The following is a 22277-nucleotide window of genomic DNA, read 5'->3' as shown; positions in this document are numbered from 1 at the left end:
TTCTTTTTTCCATTATCAGTCGAGGCCGGCCATCTGTTAACCACGCTCCTCTCCCGCCTTCGGTACACTGCTGACACGCCCCCTTAAACTTTGGCCGGTCCTGCGACTGAAAGCAGTTGAGGGTGGGCAAAATCGGCTTTCGATTATACCGACTTGGCCGCTATTAGGAGAAGGGCGGCCATCTCCCGATTTGTGTCAGAAGATGGTCGCCCTTTTCCTTCGAAAATAAGCAGGAAAGGCTCCTTAGTAATGGCTTGACCAGTTTCCACAGGGCACACTTTCACTCTGCACTCAGTCAATGCCCACACCATAGGAAACCTTCTGGAGGACCTTTCCCACACCATCCTGTCTCCCCATGAGATTGGTAGCTGTGGGAACTTTCTATGACCTGCTCATTAGTTCTCAGTACCCCTGGGGATCCTGCTTCAACCCCCTCAACCACCTGGCACTGGGATGGAGACTTACGGTCTGAGGAAACTCCTCTTCCCTCCTGGTCCTGCTTCAAGCCCCTGGCAATAACCATGTCAGAGTGGAGATTTCCCTTCCTGGACCCAGGGAATGCAGTTTTCTCTTCCTGTCTCTCCCAGACCTAGAAGTTGCTGCCTTCCTTCCATGTCTCTCTCTGTCCCAGCAACCATTTTGTTAGCGGCATCAGCATTGGTAGGAGAAACTGGGGACCGCTCATGCCCCCTCTAGATAACCAATGATACGATAGGCCTGGGGGAGGGGGCAGGCCCCCCTGTGCTTCCAGGTTCCGGGTTCTGGGAGGGGGGACTCCTTGTGTTGGGTGTGTGGAGGAGGAGAGATCCTACCTGTGGTTTTTGGGTTCTGGAAGGAGGCTCTTTATGTCATGGGAAAGCACAGTACAGTTTTGGTTTGGACAAAAATGCACTAGCATTTTTGGCTGAAATCAAAACAAAATTGAATCCAAATTTTGGGCCGGTTTCAGTGCCAAAGTCAAAACCGAAATTCAGTTGGCATCTAGACAATATGCCCTATTGCCTTGTGAGTCTTGTAGTTACAAATCTTTTAAAGGAAAATGCCTTTTAAAATTCTAATTTAACGAGTAGCCTAACTGAGGTATTATTCCTCTAATCCTCTCTTTCTGTCCTTTGTACTCAAGCTCTACACCGCAGTGTACAGAGAGATGAAAGAGAGGAGATACTGAGGAGCTGAAGAATGACTGCACTTGTAAGTCAGTAAGAAGAGTTTGACCTATATGCAAAAATGGATAGGGAAGAAACAAAGTAACTTGAGGAGAAGAGTTATATTAGTGTGTCGATACTGGCAGAAGATAAGTTATGCAACGTAATTCTGAACAGATAGAAGAGGAGAAAAATGATTCAGTGGAAGACCTGCTAGTAGCGGGTTGCAGTTGTCTTAATGAGAGGTGAAGAGAGTGTGGTTAAGAGTTTTGGTAATGTGTTCAGAAAGGGACAAATTTTGGTGATATTATAGAGAAAGAAATGGCAGTTTCTAGCAGTGTGCTGAACGTGTGGTGAGAAAGGGAAAGAGAAGTCAAAGAGCACCCCAATGTTCAGAGCTGTGGAGACAGAGTGGATGACAGTGATCTCTACAAAAATGGAGAATGGGGGAAAGATAAGAAGCTCAGTCTTGGTCATGTTCAGTTTCAGATGGCAGTGTGACATCCAGGCAGCAATGCCAGACAAGCAGGCTGAGACTTGTGCCTAGATTCCTGGTGAAATCTCTAGTATAAAGAAGTAGTTACAGGAGTCATAAGTGTAAAAATGGTACTGTAAAACATGGGAGGAGACGAGAGAACCAAGGAAACAAATTAGAAAAGAAGAGAAAAGGTCCCAAGACAGAGCCCTGTGGTATACTGTGTTAGTAGTAGAGCAGGATCCATCAGAGTGTGCACTAAAGGTGTGATGGAAGAGATAAGAACAAAACCAAAACAGAACAAACCAAACAGAAATCAAATTGAGGACAGCAGATCAAGGAGTAGGTTGTGATCAACAGTGTCAAAAGCAGCAGATATGTCAAGAAGGATGAGGGTTGAGTAAAGGCTTTTGGATCTGGCCTGGAACAGGTCACTGGAGACTTTGGCAAGGGCTGTTTCTGTAGGATGTAGAAAGTGAAAGCCAAATTGTAATGGATCAAGAATAGTTTAAGATGAAAGAAAGTCAAGACAGAGGTAACATATTCAAGTAGCTTTGATGCAAAATAGAGGAGGGAGACAGGACAATAGTTGAAAGGGCAGGTAGGGTCCATTGAAGGTTTTTTTCAGGAGTGGTGTAACCACAGCATGTTTGAAGGCATCAGGAACACTTGCAGTAGAAAGTGATATACTGAGGATATGACCAATGCTACCTCTAAGCTATGCGGGAGTCCTCCAATTGCATTCCTGCCAGTGAGGGGTGATGCTACAATATTGTGTTTTCAATCTCTCGAGACAGGCAGCATAGCTATAAATTTGCACAGCTTTTGAAAATATGATACTGAAAGAGCACCCTGTAATGGCAGAAATGTATGTGAAGGACTCCCATACAGCTGAGGGAAGATTGGATTCCTGCCCAGTTAAATCCCGCTGAGTGAGCTGGCAGCTAATATTGAATATCTATGAGTTTGCACGGATCACATGATGAGAGCTTAGCTTTGAAAGCTAGAAACAAATGTAATGGTGTTCTTTCAACTTGTTTGTTAAATTTAATTATACACATAAACAGATATAAGCCTAGACTCCAAAGGTTACTATATATTTGAATGATATATAAGGCCATGTGCACTTACTCCCAGTATTGCTTGCTTGGGGGTTCCACTGCCTGATAAATTATACTGTTGGGGTCACAAGTTAGATTCTTTTCTTTCACCCATGTCAAGTTCACTATGGTGACAGTACCTCCCGAAGTTACATTGCATATACCTGTGGAAAAAGGATATATTATGAATATTTATTTGTGAACAAATGCATATCATTAATGTTTTAAAATTATGAAATTAACATTGCAACAGCCCTATTACAAAATTTTAAAAAATATTTCTGAACGTCAGATTTGTTGTGTATGATATTACAGTTTGGAACATCAAATTCATGAAGGAAAACATGACACCAGTTTTTATAATTAAACTATGATTTTGCAAATATATAGGGAATGACTATTAGAAATACATTTGGAAAAAACCTGTTGTTTGATGTGGTATACATGATTTTAATACAACACTTTCTCCATCTAAGCTCTAATTGAGAGATGCCACTGCCCTCAACCTATCTACCAATGGCCCTAGAAGACCTGCTGAAGTATGTAGTAACAAATCCCAGCAGGAGAAGGAAGGAGATCATTAAAAAAAAAGCTTCATATAGATTTTCATATGTACAAATTAAAACAATTATGGGTCCAACATTCAAAAATGATTTAAATGGGTAGGAGAGACTCCTGCCTGGCTAAATCACACAGGCTAGCCCAACCACTAATATTCAGCGGTACTTTACTGATATTGAATATTAGTAATGACCACTATAGAACTATACAGTTAGTGTTGGGCAGTCTGAAGAGAGAGTCGGACTTATCCAGGTACAGCAGATATTCAATGTCAGTGCCTATGCCTGGATAGGTAACTGGACATGATGAACCACATATAATGCAGTCCTAACTATGTCTAGTTTTATATATATATATATATATATATATATATATATATATATATATATATTGTAAGGAGGAGGTAGAAGGAAGGCAGAGAAGAGCTGTTAGTGACAGTAAGCGAGGAAAGGAGAAGAACCCTCAGAGGGGAAAAGGGAGTAGGAGACTGATGAGAAGGGAAGAGAACTACAGAGCCCAGCAACACTTGCAAGGGAGGAGGGAACAAGAGAAACAGTACCACAACTCCCAGCAGGTAGTAGAGTCAGGGGGTGATTGGGAGATGGAGGATTATCAGGGGGAGGATATATATATATATATATATATATATATATATATATTGTAAGGAGGAGGTAGAAGGAAGGCAGAGAAGAGCTGTTAGTGACAGTAAGCGAGGAAAGGAGAAGAACCCTCAGAGGGGAAAAGGGAGTAGGAGACTGATGAGAAGGGAAAAGAACTACAGAGCCCAGCAACACTTGCAAGGGAGGAGGGAACAAGAGAAACAGTACCACAACTCCCAGCAGGTAGTAGAGTCAGGGGGTGATTGGGAGATGGAGGATTATCAGGGGTAGGAGCAGCACTTGGGGGAGAGGATGGGGGAAGACTCCATGGAGTGGAAGGAGATTGAACTAGGGGAGGAAAGTGAAAATGTCATGAAGGAGAGTGGGGAGGAGCAGATGGAGTTCTTTTGCTCTGGACAAAGGAAGGTGGAAATGGGTGAGACTGCAGAGAGAGAAGCCAGAGGTTTGGGGCCGCTAAGTGACAATGCCTAATGGAGATCTGACTTCATGGAACTAGCAGGATTAAGTACCTGAAGAAGGTCAGTCTGAACATTTTGTGGGAGGTTGTCAGTGTGCTGGTGGCTGACAAGTGAGGGTGGTGAAAATGCCTCCTACTCCTAGGCAGTAGAAGAAAGGAGAGGAGGAATAGACTGAACCACAGGTTTATCCCAAGTGGTTAGCGAATTCTAAGACTGAACTGTTCTGAACTGTTGTGTGTTTGAGAAGTGAAGCAAGGGGCACAGAGACCAGCAGCTGTAGTACAGTGGACATACTGTTTTCCCGCTGGTACCGCTGTGGAATAAAGTACTCTGCAGAATAAATATAGTACTGTGAATAATTACCTTTTTGCAAGTGAGCAGAAGCAGTTCCTCTTAGGAAGTGGATTAGCCCCAATTGTGTGGGTGAAGGAGGACAGCACGGAGAGGTGTTGGGGGGTCGAGAGCAGACAGCACGGAGAGGTGCATGCTGACAATATATATATACATATATATACACACACACACACACATACACAAAGTACATCTTAGAATATTGACCCCTTTATAGTTAATCAAGGCATTTGCAGTATGGATTGTCATGCCAAAAAATGATATAAAATGTTACCTTTGCTGTGCCTGCTGCACTTCTCATCTGCCCACGAAAAGCAGTCTGACCATGGTAGCACACGTTGAAATGAGGAAAATAGATAATGCAGACTGTAGGAAAGTATCACATTATAATAGATAGACACTAAGGCTGAAATTAGAACCATTCCACATCCCACACCTGGAAAAAAAAACCCAGTACAAAAACTCAGTATAGATACAAATGTCAAATGCAAGGTACATATAAATGCTTCATAGTTGTCCTTCTTATAAGCTATGGGGGTCTTTTACAAAGGTGCATTAAATTTTTTACTACATGATAATGATTAGTATGCACTAAACGCTAGAGACGCCCATAGGAATATATGGGCAGCTCTAGCGTTTAGAGCACACTTATTTTTAGCACTTACTGAAAACACTAGCGTGCCTTTGTAAAAGGACCCCTATGTGAAAAGAAATTTAAAAGGTGAAAATAAAAAAATTACGTAAACAAATAAATAAACGCTTCATCTACACAAACTTTGAAAGATTTTGATCCTTGTTTTAGAAGAACCCCCATGACTAAATGGCAGCATTTAAACATCTGTAGAGGCACAGATATTTAAATGCTATTTTAGAAAAAGTGCCATTCACAGGTGGGGATACTTCCTAGGTATAGATGTCAAGGATGTCAATGGATAAATCCTTCTTATCTGTTCCCTTCTCCACTACTGCCAACTCCAGACTTCGCGCCTTCTGTCTCGTTGCACCCTACACCTGGAATAAACTTCCTGAGCCCCTACGTCTTGCCCCATCCTTGGCCACCTTTAAATCTAGACTGAAAGCCCACCTCTTTAACATTGCTTTTGACTCGTAACCACTTGTAACCACTCGCCTCCACCTACCCTCCGCTCCTCCTTCCTGTACACATTAATTGATTTGATTTGCTTACTTTATTTTTTGTCTATTAGATTGTAAGCTCTTTGAGCAGAGACTGTCTTTCTTCTATGTTTGTGCAGCGCTGCGTACGCCTTGTAGCGCTATAGAAATGCTAAATAGTAGTAGTAGTAGAGTCATGGGAGTCATGGATAGGGCGGGGAGAAGGGAGTGTCCTGGGTGGGCCTAAAACACAGACGTGGATTCCCCATTTCAAATAGGAAATCCACGTCTATATTGAAAAAAAATAGATGTTGGTATTTATACCTGTCTGAGGCATGTGTATGTGCCTGCTGTAAGGGGCAGATATAAATACTGATGTTTGGGCCCCCTCTGAGGCTATCACCCCCTCTCCTGCCACCCCCTCCCCCTGATGTCTGCCCTTCCCATAGATATCCTTTTGATATCCAGTACCTCTTGCTGCCCACCCCTCCTCCCTGCAGCATCCATCCCCCATGGCAGCAGTCCCCACCACCATCACCATCTCAAATAAATCCCCCACAATTCTCATGTGGTGAGAAAACACTTAACCATGTGGTACCCTCTCCCTCCACCAAGACCTAAAGCCCTCCTCCAAAGGGCAGAAGGGCCAAAGAAACTCCTCACTGCAGCCCCCACCTCTGACCCACTCCCTGAGCTTGCTGGGGGTCCCTGGGGTCTAGTGGGGTGGGAATGATGCTCACTCGCTCCCTTCAAGACAATGCCAGCCTTTAAATTAGCCACTGAGACCTCTAGCAGTAATAATGTGACATTACTGCTAATAGGTCAGGCTTCCTTTTGCTCATATATGGAAGCCTACCCCCCCCCCCCCAGCACTAATACTACAGTATTACCTCTAGAGGTCTCTGTGGCCATTTTGAGGGCCAGTAGCATCAAGGAGGGAGCAAATGGGCATTGATCCCACTCCATTAAACCCCAGGGATCCCCTTGTTAAGCCTGGGAAGGGGATGGGGGGGGGGGGGGGACAGGACTGCAGTGGGGGCAGCCTCTTCAGCCCTTCTGCATAATAGCATGGAGTCTTGATCATCAAGTTCAGAGCTAGATTTACTAAAAGGTGCTACAGGGTTAACTTGTGATAATAAACTTTAATGTTCCAAGTCCCATTTTATGCAAAGACAGCTAGTTCCTAAAAACACATGCTAAATGCCATTAGTGTGTGGAAATCCTGTAACAAATTTCAGTAAATATAGATGGTCAGAGCAAAATATTTGCTAATTAAGCAACATATTTTGTGTATAATCTACTATAATAAAACTCACCCTCAACGTTCTGAGGACACTGACGTCAGTGAAGCCAAGCCCTGACTTCCTTCAAAAAGGTTCGAAGGTTCGTGGTGGTGAAGCCACCAAAATCGCTCCGGGCCCCGCCCTCGAGGGTGGAGCAATGGCAGAACAACGAAGGGGTTGGCAGGGAGGGAGGGGGGGGGAAATCACTCCGGGCCCCACCCTCGCGTCAAATGTCATGATGTTGGGGGCGCAGCTATGGCAGAACAACAAAGGGGTTGGCCAGGGAGGGAGGGAGGGAGGGGGGGGTGGCGACGAAAACCTTGCTAGCGCCCATTTCATTTGCTCAGAAACGGGCCTCTGTTACTAGTAAAAATATAAAGAGGCAGATTTAGATAACATATGGAAAGGTTGCTCGAAGATCAGGTTTCAGCAGTGACAGCAAAGTGCTTCAAAATGCTATGGAAACTGAGAAGAATCAGAGATTTTATTCCCAGAAAGACATTCCACTTAATAGCACAATCCCTAATACTATCCCAACTTAACTACTGCAATGCAGCATATGTCAGCTGTAAGGAAAGCATGCTGAAAACACTAAAGATTGTTCAAAACATGGCAACGAGACTAATCTTCAAAAAAAACCAAAATATGAAAGAGCCACACCCCTGTTAATTGCATTACACTGGCTCCCAATAAAGACCAGACTAATTTTCAAAACTGGCATGATCATTTTCAAAATACTGTTCGGCATAACCCCTGAATACATGCAAGATCTGATCAACCTATCACCTAGAAATGCGACACCAGGAACCAGAGAATACCTCCTTACTTCATCTACCCAAATACAGAAATATAACCTACAAATCAATCTACACAGCAGGATTCGACTACCTAAGCTCCAAATGGTGGAACCTAATCCACAAAGCCATAAGAAGCATTGACAACTATCTCTACTTCAGAAAAGAACTGAAAACACATCTCTTCAGAAAGTTTTACGGCAAACTATAACAGACTCCCGTTGCTCAACCAACACATGAATGTTTTCTAACTGTCCAAAACGCTTACGCCTTCCACTGATCCTAACTGTCTCATTACTATGTAACCCAACCTACGCCATCCACCAATCTTAACTGTCTCTATAATATGTAACCCAACCGACAACTGAATGTAAGCCACATTGAACCGAAACTTGTTTTTGGATAAAAGAACGAATAAATAAATAAAATTCACATGTCCAAGTCAAGACATGGAGAATCCTCATATTTTACAAGAGATTCTGTGTTATTTACTTCAAAACTTCACCCATGAAATATTGCTAAATAGGAGATGAATGCATGAGTGTGATCCATGTCATCTGTAGAAGAATATATAATTGCATTCCCTAGGATGAAAATACTTCTAGGCATCATTTGTTCCCATTTCAGTTAGTAACTTAGCAGATATTGGAGGTAATACACACTCGTCCCTTCCTGACAGCACTAGCGCAGCTGTCCCTATCTACAAACTGCTGCCGTACTGCTACCGCTACCCCCTCGGACCCATGTGAGGCAAGCCGGCTGTCTTTTGAATCTGCTGACCCATTTGGTTTGGAGAAAACAGAAGTAGGAGCATGGCAGCAACAGAAGCAAGAAGGCAGTGATGTTGGTACCATCAAGGCCATGGCAAGGGCCTGGCTGTTGTCCCCAGGAGCCCCCTCATCCTGATGTGCTACAAGAGCAGTTCCTTAGCAGGGTATACATATGCACGCCATTTTTTCCTGTCAGAAAGATACCACTTCATAGCAAGCATATTATATAGAGAGATTGCATGAATTTAAATCTTATCTTAATTTTAAGTGCTGATTTATTCTCTAGAAAAGAGTTTCACTTGAGGCAATTTTCAATGATAACATATAAAAGTTCCTTTGATTTTCTTTTGTGGATACATAATTTGAAGTAATAAACTGAATATTTTGAATCAGAATCTGTAGATAACAAGAATCTCCCTCTGTTTTCTCAGTTGCTGAGCTCATTTTCTTAGATATTAAATTTATAACTCCTATAACAGTTTGACACAAGATACTCCTACACATACTATCCAGTGTATTTCTAATTACATTTTCATCTATTTTCCATAGGTGTATTCCCTATTTTAATTTAATGCCCACTGCTTGCATCATTGAAGAATAACTGTCTTCATTTAGTGGAACTATCAAATCTTATTTGCAATTATCACTGCATAAATATTTGAGTTTCCATTTCCAATGTTACATGTTCTTTTCTCTTTCCCTCCATCTTTTTACCCTCATACCTGAGTTCCTTGTTCATTCTATCATTTTTTCAAGTTGCCTTATGGAACACTAATTTCTTTGGTGTCCTCCGCTAATCTCATTTTTTATTGAGGCTGATTCAACCAATCAATCAATCATTAATATTGATTGTTAATGTCAAAAGGACAGAAATGAAAAACAAAATGTCACTGACCTTGTAATATTGGTGCAAACCTCCACACTGAAACTGGTCCCAAGCTGGCAAATTGCCCAAGAGCACATTCTAGGAAGAACAAAGGCAAACCAGCAATTGCCAGCATCATTGTATATGGAATAAGAAATGCACCTGAGAAAAAAACAGTTTAATTACAGATTGTGAAATTAACCTTCTTTGCACTTCTCATTACAAAACTTAGATATTTCACTTATATTTCAAAACCTCACTGCCACATTCTGAAAAACAATGGCTGTGATATTCAGCAGTAGGAGGCTCCCACCCAGATAAGTGTGTTGAAAGTCCCCACTCACTGTCTCAGCGCTATCCAGATAATGCTGGGGCAGTATAAGGGTGAAGCCAAGGTGGATCCAGAATGTATCTGGATACCATCGATATTCACTGTCGGTACTCGGATAACTATCTAGCTAAGTTAAGACAACAAAACAGCTGTCTTAACTTGTCTGAATTGTGATCTAGATACAAGCACTGATTATTGGCATTTCTGGGATAACTCCAAGTGTCTTGCCTTACTTTTAATAATAATTTTCTGAGTGTTGCATATATTAGTTATCTTCTGACACCATATATATGACACCATTGGAGCCTTGGGAGCAACCTGCATTATGGTTTATAGAGTTGCCACATTTGTTTATCTTTTTCTTCCCTCTTTCTTTTTGAAATATAATTTCTTATTTACTCTTTTTCTGTTCCCCCTTTTATCTTTAATTTGTATTTGTAAACCGCTTAGCTGTGATTATCATAGACAGTATATCAAAAATAAAATGAAACTTGATTGAGTTGGAATATTAGCACACAATGAACAGTAAAACTGGACCTATGATTGAGATTATAGTATGCCTGGTGGCATTCACTGAATGTTTATTGTCAAAGACCCAATATCAAATAAGTATAATGGGGGGGATTCTGTCAAAAACTACCAAACAACTTCCCAGTGCATATCACATATGACTATAGGAAACTGTAGCTCTACTGCATAGAAAAATAAATATTTATAGCGGACCAGTCAGAAGTGGCTAACTCCAAGTAACTCATTTATAACTCTGGAGAATCATGCACATCATGAACTGTCATCAGTCCATTTCTTTCAAATTTTTATTTTTATCTTCAATCTTTTTCATGCCGAACTTGAATATATTAATTCTTGAATTCCTCAAATAATTAACATGAAAGTCAAACTTATCTTATTTTGTTCAGGAGAACAAGTAGCCGACATAGCTATGTTTCATTTAACTGCTTCAGGACTCACGGTCTCCTGCAAAAAGTAAATTAAACTCATCATGTATGCAGCATAGTGTAAGCTTCATTAATGATATTCCCAAAATATATACTTTCAAAGCAACAGTATGTCAATCTTTTGAGACATTACTAAAGTTTCCTTCAGTCATATGTGATATACACTGAGAAGTTGTTTGGTAGCTTTCTATAGAATCTCCAGCATTGCACTTGACATTGGGACTTTGACAATAAATGTTCAGCGGTATATCTCATTAGTCCATCAGTATAATGGCTCAATCCAAATGTCACACTTTTGGCTATTCAGAGGAGCAAATGTCTATCATTCTACAGTGTACAGCTTTATTACAAGATGATAATCAGAATGAATCCTCTTGGTCTGATTTGGAATCGTTGTATAAACGTTTGACTAGAGCTGAACTGCACGGTGATACATTGGTTCAATATATTAAACAGCATATGATACCAAAGGGGCTCCAGATAAACAAGGAGCCGAAGATTTTTTTTTACCTATGATGCCATTTTTATGTCTAAATGGAATGTAATTCTTAATAGAAGCAGCAAAGTCTTGATGCTGTTGATATTTGAAACCACTTTTAAAGCAGAGCAAGAACTGAAATCTACTGTTGAAGACATTAACAATCGATTGAAGGTAGCTTCAACCCCTGATGATTATGATAAACAGTATAAAGAGTTACAAGGCTAGTTTCAAACCTTCCCAGATGCTGTCATATTAAAATCAAGAAATGAAAACAAGATGAATGGGATTACAGAAAAAAATACAGTTTATCCTTGGAAGGTTAAAGACAAGAATCCAGCTACTTCTTTCTCACAATTCCAAGGTTCAGTGGGTTCATAACCATGCAGATCCAAAACGTTCAAAAGGGTGCCACATCTCCTTACAGATGTGCCTGTGAGATGGAAATGGGTGAGACGATAGTATATGAGGTGAGGCTTGTTGCACCTGCCCTACCGCTTGATCCTGATACTTTGTATAGGCTGTCTGACCTATGAGAGTTTCCTTATAACATCTGCAACACCTTAGAAACGTTGATTTACACCCCCCCCCCCCCAAGATAAATGGCTTATCTAGCATACACATTATTATTATTGGCCACAACTTTGCTATATAATGAGGGCAGCATACTTGACCCTGTGCAACTGTGCATTGACCAAACCATTTCCATACAGACCAAAATTCAGTGATAACCATTTAAGATCTAAACAGCTGCAAACTGAATATTCCCGGATATAAGTGACAAACTTGGGGAATCGTGGTTTCCAAAATATAACTGGTTAATTAATCACCGCATAAATTGAGTCAATTTATGTAGGTGTTGGCTCATTAGCAAATTTCTATCTGGTTTTATTTAAAAAGCAAAACTGACTGAGCTTCTGTTGGGTTTGAGAATTTTCTGATAGATGCCAGACTCGCACAAGGCAAATTTCTAATCACTGAGATTGAGATGGCCACAGGCCTGGTACTAAGACACACTGTTTGGGACAGCAGATGCCCATGAGAAGCAGTGTATGTGGCAAGAGATTGCTACACAGCCAGGTGAACTGCATATACCAGCACAATCAAAATGTGGAGGACATGAAGAAAAAGTGGTGCATGTTGCACAATAATGCCGAGAAAAAGCAAGCTGCAAGTATGCAGCTCCCCCCCCCCCCCGCCCAAACACACACACACAATGACAGGTACTGAGTTTCCTTGAAATGAGGATGCAAGACACTGTGAAGGAGGTGGCCATTTCAGGAGTAGTGGGACAAGATAGCTCGCAGCCAGATGAGCCATGAAAGTACTCCACTTCATGTGGTTATTCTGTTCTACTTTTCAATATTAGGTATTTTGCATAGCCTAACTAATGCACAGGTATGAAAATCCACTCTCTCCCATATCACTGTTTGTGCAGCTGTTGTCGCTAACCCTTGGTATGGGTATTATATGACATGTAATGTGCTGTCATGGTATTATGTAACAAAGAGGTGATTAACATCCCTAGCTATGTGGGTGCTTTGCCATTACAACTCAGATGGCAATTCTAATTTATGTCTGATGCGTGTGTACAGGTCCATATAGTATGCATCTGAAATTGTATGTAGCTGGGGATATATGCCTCAATGTTTGACAGTGTCTACATCTGTGCCCAAACGGCAGCTCACCGGCATATAACTCACCCAGAGTGTGGGGCATATAAGGATAGATAGAATAGAGGGGGATTAAATTATGTCCTCGCCTGCTGAGGTGCCTCATGGATGTCAATGTGGCATAACACCTGTAATGCTGACATACATGGGATGGGGCATTCTCATAGCCTGCTAGGGGTTTGGGGGGAGTATATATGCTACTTTGTGTGACATGGTACACTTTCGGGCTATTTTCAAAAGAGAAGGATGTCCATCTTTCGACATAAATGGGAACATGGACGTCCTTCTCCCAGGGACATCCAAATCGGTTTAATTGAAACCTAATTTAGGACGTCTCCAACTGCAGTCTGTCGCAAGGACGTCCAAAGTTCAAGGGGGCATGTTGGAGGCGTAGCAAAGGTGGGACTTGGGCGTGCCTAACACTTGGACGTCTTTGACCCATAATCGAAAAAAACGAGGACGTCCCTGACGAACACTTGGATGTTTTCACCCGGATGTGTTTTTATTGCGAATAAGACACAAAAAGGTGCCCGAAATGACCAGATGACGACCAGAGAGAATTGGGGATGACCTCCCATTACTCCACTAGTGGTCACTAACCCCCTCCCACCCTCAAAAAACATCTTTAAAAATAAGTCATACCAGCCTCTATGCCAACCTCAGATGTCATACTCAGGTCCAAGACAGCGCATGCAGGTCCCAGGAGCAGTTTTAGTGGGCACTGCAGTGCACTTCAGACAGGCGGACCCAGGCCCATACCCCTCCTACCTGTTACATTTGTGGAAGAAACAGCGAGCTCTCCAAAACCCACCACAAATCCACTGTACCCTTATATAGGTGCCCCCTTCACCCATAAGGGCTATGGTAGTGGTGTACAGTTGGGGGTAGTGGGCTTTGGGGGGCTCAGCAAACAAGGTAAGGGAGCTATGTTCTTGGGAGCAATTTATGAAGTCCACTGCAGTGCCCTCTAGGGTGCCCGGTTAGTGTCCTGGCATGTCATGGGGACCGGTGCACTACAAATGCTGGCTCCTCCCATGCCCAAATTACTTGCATTTGGATGTTTTTGACATGGACGTCTTTGGTTTCAAAAATCGCTGAAAGTCAGAAATGTCCATGTCTAGGGATGTCCAAATTTAAGGATTTGGATGTCTCTGACTGTATTATCAAAACAAAAGATGGATGTCCATCTTGGTTCGAAAATACGGGTTTCCCCGCCCCTGGATTTCGCCGTTTAGCAAGGACGTCCAAATTGCACCTTGGACGTACCTTTCAAAACTACCCCTCTTTGTCACCCACGTGATACATAGCTGCGAATAGCACTACACCATGTGGTTTCCAATGGCTGCCACAAACACATATGTGCATTGTCACAGGGTCTCAGAATATGCATGATGAGGCCTATATTATCTAGTGGCACAGCCAAGAATGCATATCTGGTGTGGGTAGGGTGCACACAGAGTATCAGTGTTGACTAACAAGCAGTGAATATTTGTGCCAGTACGCGCCGGTTTGGCGTACCGGCACCTTTTTTTCTGAGTGCCGGCAGCTCCCCTACATTCCGTTCTGCCCCCTGCAAAATATTCTATTTACCAAAGTCGCAGCAGCGAACCGGCAGGCGGCGGCAGTAAAGGCAGCAAGCAGGCAAGCTCACCTCCATCCTTTGCTTCCCTGCCCTCTCAGCACCCCGCCTTCCTCTGATGTTATTTCCTTTTCGCGAGGGCGGGACACTGAGAGGGCAGGGAAGCGAAGGACGGAGTCGAGCCTGCCTGCTTGCTGCCTTTACTGCCGCCACCTGCCGGTTCACCGCTGCAACTTCGGTAAATAGAGAGTGGAGTGGAAGTGAGCCTATCTAGTCCACTGTAAATAAGGAAGACATTTGATTAATTTCTGTTTCCACTCCCCCGCGCAGCCGTCGCCGTTGACTCAAAACGCAGCAAGCAAACCTGTGAGCTGCTGCATCCACATTGTCGTTCTTTATTGTCGGTCCATCTGTAACAAGTCTAACGTTGTTTTTATTGGATAGGCAGTGCCTTATAAGGTGGAGGAAAAAAAACCATAATTGAATATCACTAAAACAACTTCGAAAATTATTGTAGCTAGTAGAAACAGCAATTATAAATTCTGTAGTTTGTGCTCATTTTTCTTCACTGTGCATCTATACAATTCAGATGGCCAGATGTCAGTGAGAATATTCTGTTTCCTGATGGGTTCATCTTAATTGGTTATAATCTGCCTTGGGAAGCCTGGTGTTTATAAAGATGATGGAATATATTAAAATTAAATGGAAGTAGAATTAAACTCTCCTTTCATTGGGGCACATAGAATCACATCTTCATCTATTTTGTAGAAGTTTACCCTGGACATGGATGGGAGGGGAGGGCAGGGGAGAGAGGAGAGTTGCTGGACATGGATTGATGGAGGGGAGGGCAGAAAAAATGCTGGACATGGATGGAGGAGAGGGAAGACAGGAAGGAGATGCACATGGATGGAGGGGAGGGGAGAGAGGAGAAATGCTAGACATGGATGGAGTGGAGGGCAGGGAAGAGAAATGTTGGAGGGAAGGAAAGACAGAGGAAGGAGATACACACAGATTGAGGGTTCGGGAGATAGGAGAAATGCTGGACTTGGATGGAGGAGAGGGTGACAGAGGAAGGAGATGCACATGGATGGTGGGGAGGGGAGAGAGTTGAAATGCTGAACATGGATGAAGAGGAGGAAAGAGAGAGGAAGTGAGATGAACATGGATGGAGGGGAGGGGGAGAGGAGAAATGCTGTACATGGATGGAAGGGAGGGAAGAAAGAGGAGGAGATGCACATGGATTTTGGGGAGACGAGAAATTCTGGACACAGATGGAGGGGAGAGAGTTGAAATGCTGGACATGGATGGAGGGGAGGGAAGAGAGAGGAAGTGAGATGAACATGGATGGAGGGGAGGAGAGAGGAGAAATGCTGGACATGGATGGATGAGAGGGAAGAGAGAGGAAGGACAGGAGATGCATATGGATGGAGGGGAGGGAAGAATAGGAAGGAGATGAGGGAAAGGGAAAAGAGGAGAAAAACTGCACATGGATGGAGAAAATAGGCAAAAACTGGATCCACTCTATACCTCCTCCAGTCAAGTCTGTGGAGGACCCAGCTTTTACCTTTGAAGAAGAAAGGAGGAAAGTAAAGAAATAAATGGAAAGGAATCCCTGGAAACAGAGTTAAGGGAACAGATAAAGAGCAGCAGAATCAGAGACTGGGACCGACATGATCAGAAAAACAAAGTCACCAGACAACAAAGGTAGAAAAAAAAATCATTTTATTTTCATTTTAGTGTTTGGAATGTGTCCAATATGAGAATTTACATCTGCTGTATAATTTTGCACTGGGTATACTGGAGCTGTAACAGCTTACAGAAATTATTTATAATGAAAACAAATCACGTTATTTTTTCTCCTGTACTAGTATAATACTTTCAATGATGTCTGTTTATATGTGCCATGGCTGGTATAAGGGGTGTGGCTAATGTGGGTGTGGCTATCATAGGGGTGGAGCCATTGTGGTGACCCCACTCATAATGAATACCGGCACCTTTTTTTTTTTTTACAAAAAAAGCACTGCTAACAAGTATGAGACAGCTGTGTTGGAGCAGCACTAGGCTGAGCAAGAAACTGGAGTGATAGTTATTTTTTTTTCCTAGTGTGGAGTCACAAGATGAATGTTATGTCTATGTCATTCTCATTTGCTATGCACACAGGTGAATCCCAGGCAAATATCTCACAACAGGATGTTCCAGCATCCCCTGAGAGGCAGAACACAAACCAACAACCAGGATGACAGGAGTTGGAGGCCAGAGAAAAAGGGCAACATCACGAGACCACACACCTGTCTGAAGACACAGCATCACCACCCCTGCCACAAGCTTTGGAGACACATGGGCATCAGCTGAAGGTTATATTGCAGATGACCTTCCACAAGCACCATCACCCTCATTCCCCACAATAGAACAAGAGGACATGGAGGGGGAAGAGGAGGATGTTGATATCATCAGGAGGAAGAATAGTAAATGTTGATCCTCACCAGACAACTGGTGGAGGATGTGGTGAAGGGTAGATAGCAGGGTTCTGCAGGGGTCTGTGCTAGGAACCCTGCTTTTTAACATATTTATAAATGATCTAGAGATGGGAGTAACTAGTGACGCAGTTAAAATTGCTGACGACACAAAGTTATTCAAAGTTGTTAAATCACAAGAGGATTGTGAAAAATTACAAGAGGACCTTATGAGACTGGGAGACTGGGCATCTAAATGGCAGATGACATTTAATGTGAGCAAGTGCAAAGTGATGCATGTGGGAAAGAGGAACCCGAACTATAGCTACATGATGCAAGGTTCCACATTAGGAGTCACGACCAGGAAAGGGATCTAGGTGTCATCGTTGATGATCCATTGAAACCCACTGCTCAGTGTGCGGCAGCGGCAGCTAAGAAAGCAAACAGAATGTTAAGTATTATTAGGAAAGGAATGGGAAAAAATGAGGATTTTATAATGCCTTTGTATCGCTCCATGGTGTGACCGCACCTCAAATTCTATGTGCAGTTCTGGTCACCACATCTCATAGAAATAGTGGAATTAGAAAAGATACAGAAAAGGGTGACGAAAATGATAAAGGGGATGGGATGACTTCCCTAAGGAAAGGCTGAAGCTGCTAGGGCTCTTTATCTTGGAGAAAAGATGGCTCAGGTGAGATATGATAGAGGTCTATAAAATAATGAGTGGAATGGAACGGGTAGACGTGAATCGCTTGTTTACTCTTTCCAAAAATACTAGGGGGCACGCAATAAAGCTACAAAGTAGTAAATTTAAAGCAAATCGGAGGAAATATTTCTTCACACAACATGTAATTAAACTCTGGAACTGATTGCCAGAGAATGTGGCAAAAGCAGTTAGCTTAGCGAGCTTTAAAAAAGGTTTGACTAACTTCCTAAAAGAAAAGTCCATAAGCCATTATTAAGATGGACTTGGGGAAAATATACTGCTTATTTCTAAGGAAGGTCACGATCCCTTAAACAAAAATAGCAAAACCCAAGTCTATTCACAATTGTTGAATAGGCAAACTGATAACAGGAATAGACAATACTGGTCCACATATGTATCAAATTGGATTTGAAAAGAGGGGGAGAAAAAGCTTCATAGTTCCACAAATCGAGGCATTCAATTGCTGGATTACTGCCCCTTTGTGTTGGTTATAATCACGGGCCAACCCCCTCCTCCAAATTCATTAAATATTTTTGCAATGTTTTTGTTATAGTTTTTTTTAAACAATATTCAGTATTAGTTGTTCTCAGCGTAATTAAAGGCGGAAAATCAACTGAAGAATGTAATCAGCTTTAGCATTCTGACGGCTCCTCAGACCCCGACGGGTACCCATTTTGCAAGGGCTTTATTAAGAGCAGTGGCATACCAAGGGGGGGGGGGGCGGTGGGGGCGGTCTGCTGTGGGGTCAGTCCGCCCTGGGTGCACGCCGCTGGGGGGGTGCCACTCACCTGTTGGCCGAGTCCGCTCATTCCCTCCCTGCTGCTCCCTCTGCGTGGAACAGGTTACTTCCTGTTCCGGGGTAGAGGGAGCAGCAGGGAGGGAACGAGCGGACTCGGCCAACAGGCGCGCGACACTCCTCCAGCAGGTAAAAATGCACCCGGGGGGGAGGGTGTAATTTTGCCAGGGGGGGTAATTTCACCGGGGGGGGGGTGTGCTGCACCCGGGGGGGGGCATCGACGATCCGCCCTGGATGTCAGGCAGCCTAGGAACGCCACTGATCAAGAGATCTGAGCTGTGAACGTTCTTGTGATCAGCTGTCCAAACTGGCTGGGATGCCTCCAGGACCAGGTTTGGGAACCACTGGTTTATGGTTTATTAAAACTTGCTATACTGCTCTAACTGCACTGGCAGAGCATAACAGTGTACAATCTAAACTTTTAGAAAAAAAAATAACTCTATTAATGACAGGAAAGGTGCACATTCATTCTAATGAAGAGAAAGGATAGAGGAGCAGAACACTAAAACAGATAAAATGTAGTGGTTACAACTATCACAGGGATCCCAAGGGAGTCATCAGTCCCCAAAAGCTTGCTTGAGAACCCAGGTCTTTAGATTAACCTAAAGGATTTCAAGCCTTAACAACATATGCATATATCTATCTGATTACACTTGCATTTTATAAAGGAAAGTAGGTGCAACATAGGCATCCTGTGTGCACCTAAATATAGACACACTGCTTAGCATACTTTAGTAAAAGATCCCTTAAGAAAAGAAGATGATAAAAGCTAAATGATGGAGACACTATACCTCCTCCATTCTTATAAGCCAAGTAAGGGAATCTCCAGACATTCCCCAAACCCACTGCGTAACCAATCATGGAAAGGAGATAATCCGTTTTACTTGACCAGATTCCCCGCTCTATTTCATCATCGTCATCCGGGTGTGAATCCTGGGAACAAACAACAGAACAACTTACTATTGTGCAGACAGGTGAATCAATTGTGCAAACAGCCAACACTTTCAGATTACAATCTGGAAAATGTAGTAGTTTGTGTCAAATAAGGTAGTTGTCCCAGTATAGCTCCTAGTGAATGGGTACTCATTTCTCCAAAAACATTACACTGATTGGTACTATTGTTGGTGGTCTCTGAGAAGTAAAATTATTCTCTCTCTTCCATTCGGAGCAGGGTTGAGGTATACTAGCAGGGCAGCACAAGAAAGCTCATACTGCCACTACTCCTGTTGAATTGGTTCTGTGGACAAATGGAGTATTTCAGTTAGAGAATGACACGGAGATAAATTTTGTCCAGATCCCAGCCCCATCTCCATCCACACCCCATCCCTGTGGACTCTGTCCTCACCCCGTCCCTGCAGATTCTTTCCTCACCCCTCTCCTAAGGATTCTGTCCTCACCCCATCCCTGCGGACTCTGTCCTCATCCCTCGTAGACTCTGTCCCCGTCCACAGAAGCCTCAAACAGTTGATTTTATATTTAAACCTTTTTATTATAGTATAAAAAGGAACAATATTCTGAACTGTCATTTATAAAGCAAAAATAAAAAATACATCCCCCCCATCTTCACTCCCGCCTCCCCTTTCAGAAACATCCCCTCTCCTCTATACTCTCTCCCTGCCCCACTTACAAGGGTGCCAGAAAGGGCCTGAGCTGTTATAGCTTTTCCAAGCACAGCCAAAGCAACCAGAAATGATCTAGTTGAAGTTGAGAAACACAGATGTATAGCTTTTATGCATCAGGTCAGTTGATAGACTAAATTGTAGGGGTCACGGGACGGGTGAGTGGGAGTACAGCAGTTGTCCATGGGATCTACCTGAAGGTTTGAGCTAGCTGTGCTCACTTATATAGTGTAAAAGAAACCATTGTAAATTTGGGCTTTTGAGGATTGCATTATAAGCACTATTACTGTTGCCAGTTCTCTGGTTATACATTGTGGGATAAATTTTCAATAGATTGCCTAACTAATATACACTTTTTTAGCAGCTGCTAAAGCTAGTGGAGGTATAGCCTAGTGATTAGAACACCAGGCTGGCAACCAGGGAACCTAGTTCAAACTTCACTGCTGCTCCTTGTAATCTTGGGCAAGTCCTTAACCTTTCATTGCATCAGGTATAAACTTAGATTGTAAGCCCTCCAGGGACAAGGAAATACCTACTGTACTTGTAAATAACTTACCCCACTCTAATAATGAAAAAACAAAAACTTATCACGTGCATTGTTTTTGAAAATGGACTTGTTTGGCTTAAAATGTACACCAAAATGATGGTGTAAGGCAGTATTTCCCAAGTCTGGTCCCGGAGTACTCCTTGCCAGTTAGGTTTTCAGGATATCCACAATGAATACACATGAAAGAGATTTGCACATGATGGAGACAGTGCATGCAAATCAAGTTCATGCATATTCATTGTGGATATCGTGACAACCTGACTGACAAGGGGTATCCTAGGACTGGAATTAGGAAACACTGGCGTAAGATATGAAATTAATGGCATGCTCACTACACTCAAATTTTCAAAACTGAAACATATGCATGTAGTTCCTTGCTGTGTCACCAAAATGTTTCCTGGAATCAATGGTGTAGTTTGTCTGCTTATTTTGGACAAGGGCATAGGATGAGAAAGTCATAGAGGAAGCTTGGGCAGGAGGATCAATTCAACCTTAGCACCACAACAGTTGAGGGGGCGCTCCCCCCTCCCTGCCCACTGCTTACCCCAAATTACGCCTATGGAATGTCTCCTTTCTAAGCATCCAAAAGAATTTGCCAGCTAAAATTCCACCTTGTTGGGTACTGCTTAGAATAGTTAACTCATGTAAAAGGCACCATAAATGTACCCTTCTGTGTTTACAGAGCCAACCAAACCAATAGGCAAGACTAGATTGTGGCTTCTAGGGGTAGCAAAGGGCAGCTGCAGTCAAATCAAAACAATAGGTCCTGTCAACCACACAAAGTGATAGAATTATCAGCACATACTTTAACCTGCACTTTTATAGCAACATAGTAACATTGAAAATGATGGTAGATATGGTAGATAAGGACCATATGGTCTATCTAGTCCTCCCATCTACACCATCCACTACATCTTCCTCTCCTTTTTGAGGTCCTATACCATCCACTATCTCTATCTGTCTCTTAGAGATTCTATGTTGTCCCATGGTCTCTTGAATTCAGACACAGTCTTGGTCTCCACCGTCTCCATCAGGAGGCCATTCCAAGCACCCAGCACCTTTTCTGTAAAGGGTGCCGGATGCTGGAATGGTGCTGGATTATGGATTTTATTTTGTTTTTTGTTGTTTTTTTTGTGAACCACTTTGCTGTAAGCAGTATAGAAATTTGGAAAATAAATAAAGAAGTATTTCCTTAGATTAATTCTGAGTCTATCCACTTACACCTTCATCCCATGCTTTCTCATTCCAGAGCATCCTTCTGGCATTCACTGTCACCTTTCTACCTGTTTGGCCACCTTAGATCATCTGATACAATCACTCCCGAGTCCCACTCTTCTTTTGTACACTGAAGTGCTTCACCCCCCTGTACTGTACTGCACCCTCAGGTTTTTGCTGCCCAGATCCATGACCCATCATTTTTAGCATTAAATATTAGCCACTAAGGGCCAGAATCTATATATGGTTCCTAAAAAATCTGTGTGGAAAACACTTTCAACTAAGTATATTCTATAAGATTTAAGCACAATATATAGAATACGCTTTGTTGATATGCACCCATTTACACCAATGAAAACATAGCATTAATACTGGCACATAGATTTAGG

The 22277-nt window shown here is 42.7% G+C and overlaps 1 protein-coding gene across 1 annotated transcript in view; it reads right to left on the bottom strand.

Annotated features, from left to right (window-relative positions):
* Positions 1 to 21927, bottom strand: part of LOC115474987 (sodium- and chloride-dependent neutral and basic amino acid transporter B(0+)-like) — an 88060-nt gene extending 66133 nt beyond the window's left edge. Inside the window, exons 1-5 of the mRNA XM_030210728.1 lie at positions 21895 to 21927; positions 19299 to 19440; positions 9566 to 9697; positions 4985 to 5146; positions 2752 to 2884 (exon numbers count right to left, since the gene is read on the bottom strand). Coding sequence (XP_030066588.1) covers positions 2752 to 2884; positions 4985 to 5146; positions 9566 to 9697; positions 19299 to 19440; positions 21895 to 21927 — 602 coding nt within the window. The remainder of the gene's footprint in view (positions 1 to 2751; positions 2885 to 4984; positions 5147 to 9565; positions 9698 to 19298; positions 19441 to 21894) is intronic.
* Between the last annotated feature and the right edge of the window lie 350 nt (positions 21928 to 22277).

The sequence above is a fragment of the Microcaecilia unicolor genome, chromosome 7 (genome assembly GCF_901765095.1).
Source record: "Microcaecilia unicolor chromosome 7, aMicUni1.1, whole genome shotgun sequence".
Taxonomy (NCBI): Eukaryota; Metazoa; Chordata; class Amphibia; order Gymnophiona; family Siphonopidae; genus Microcaecilia; species Microcaecilia unicolor.
Note: the sequence above shows the minus strand (reverse complement) of the source record. Positions and strands in the feature narration are given on the sequence as shown.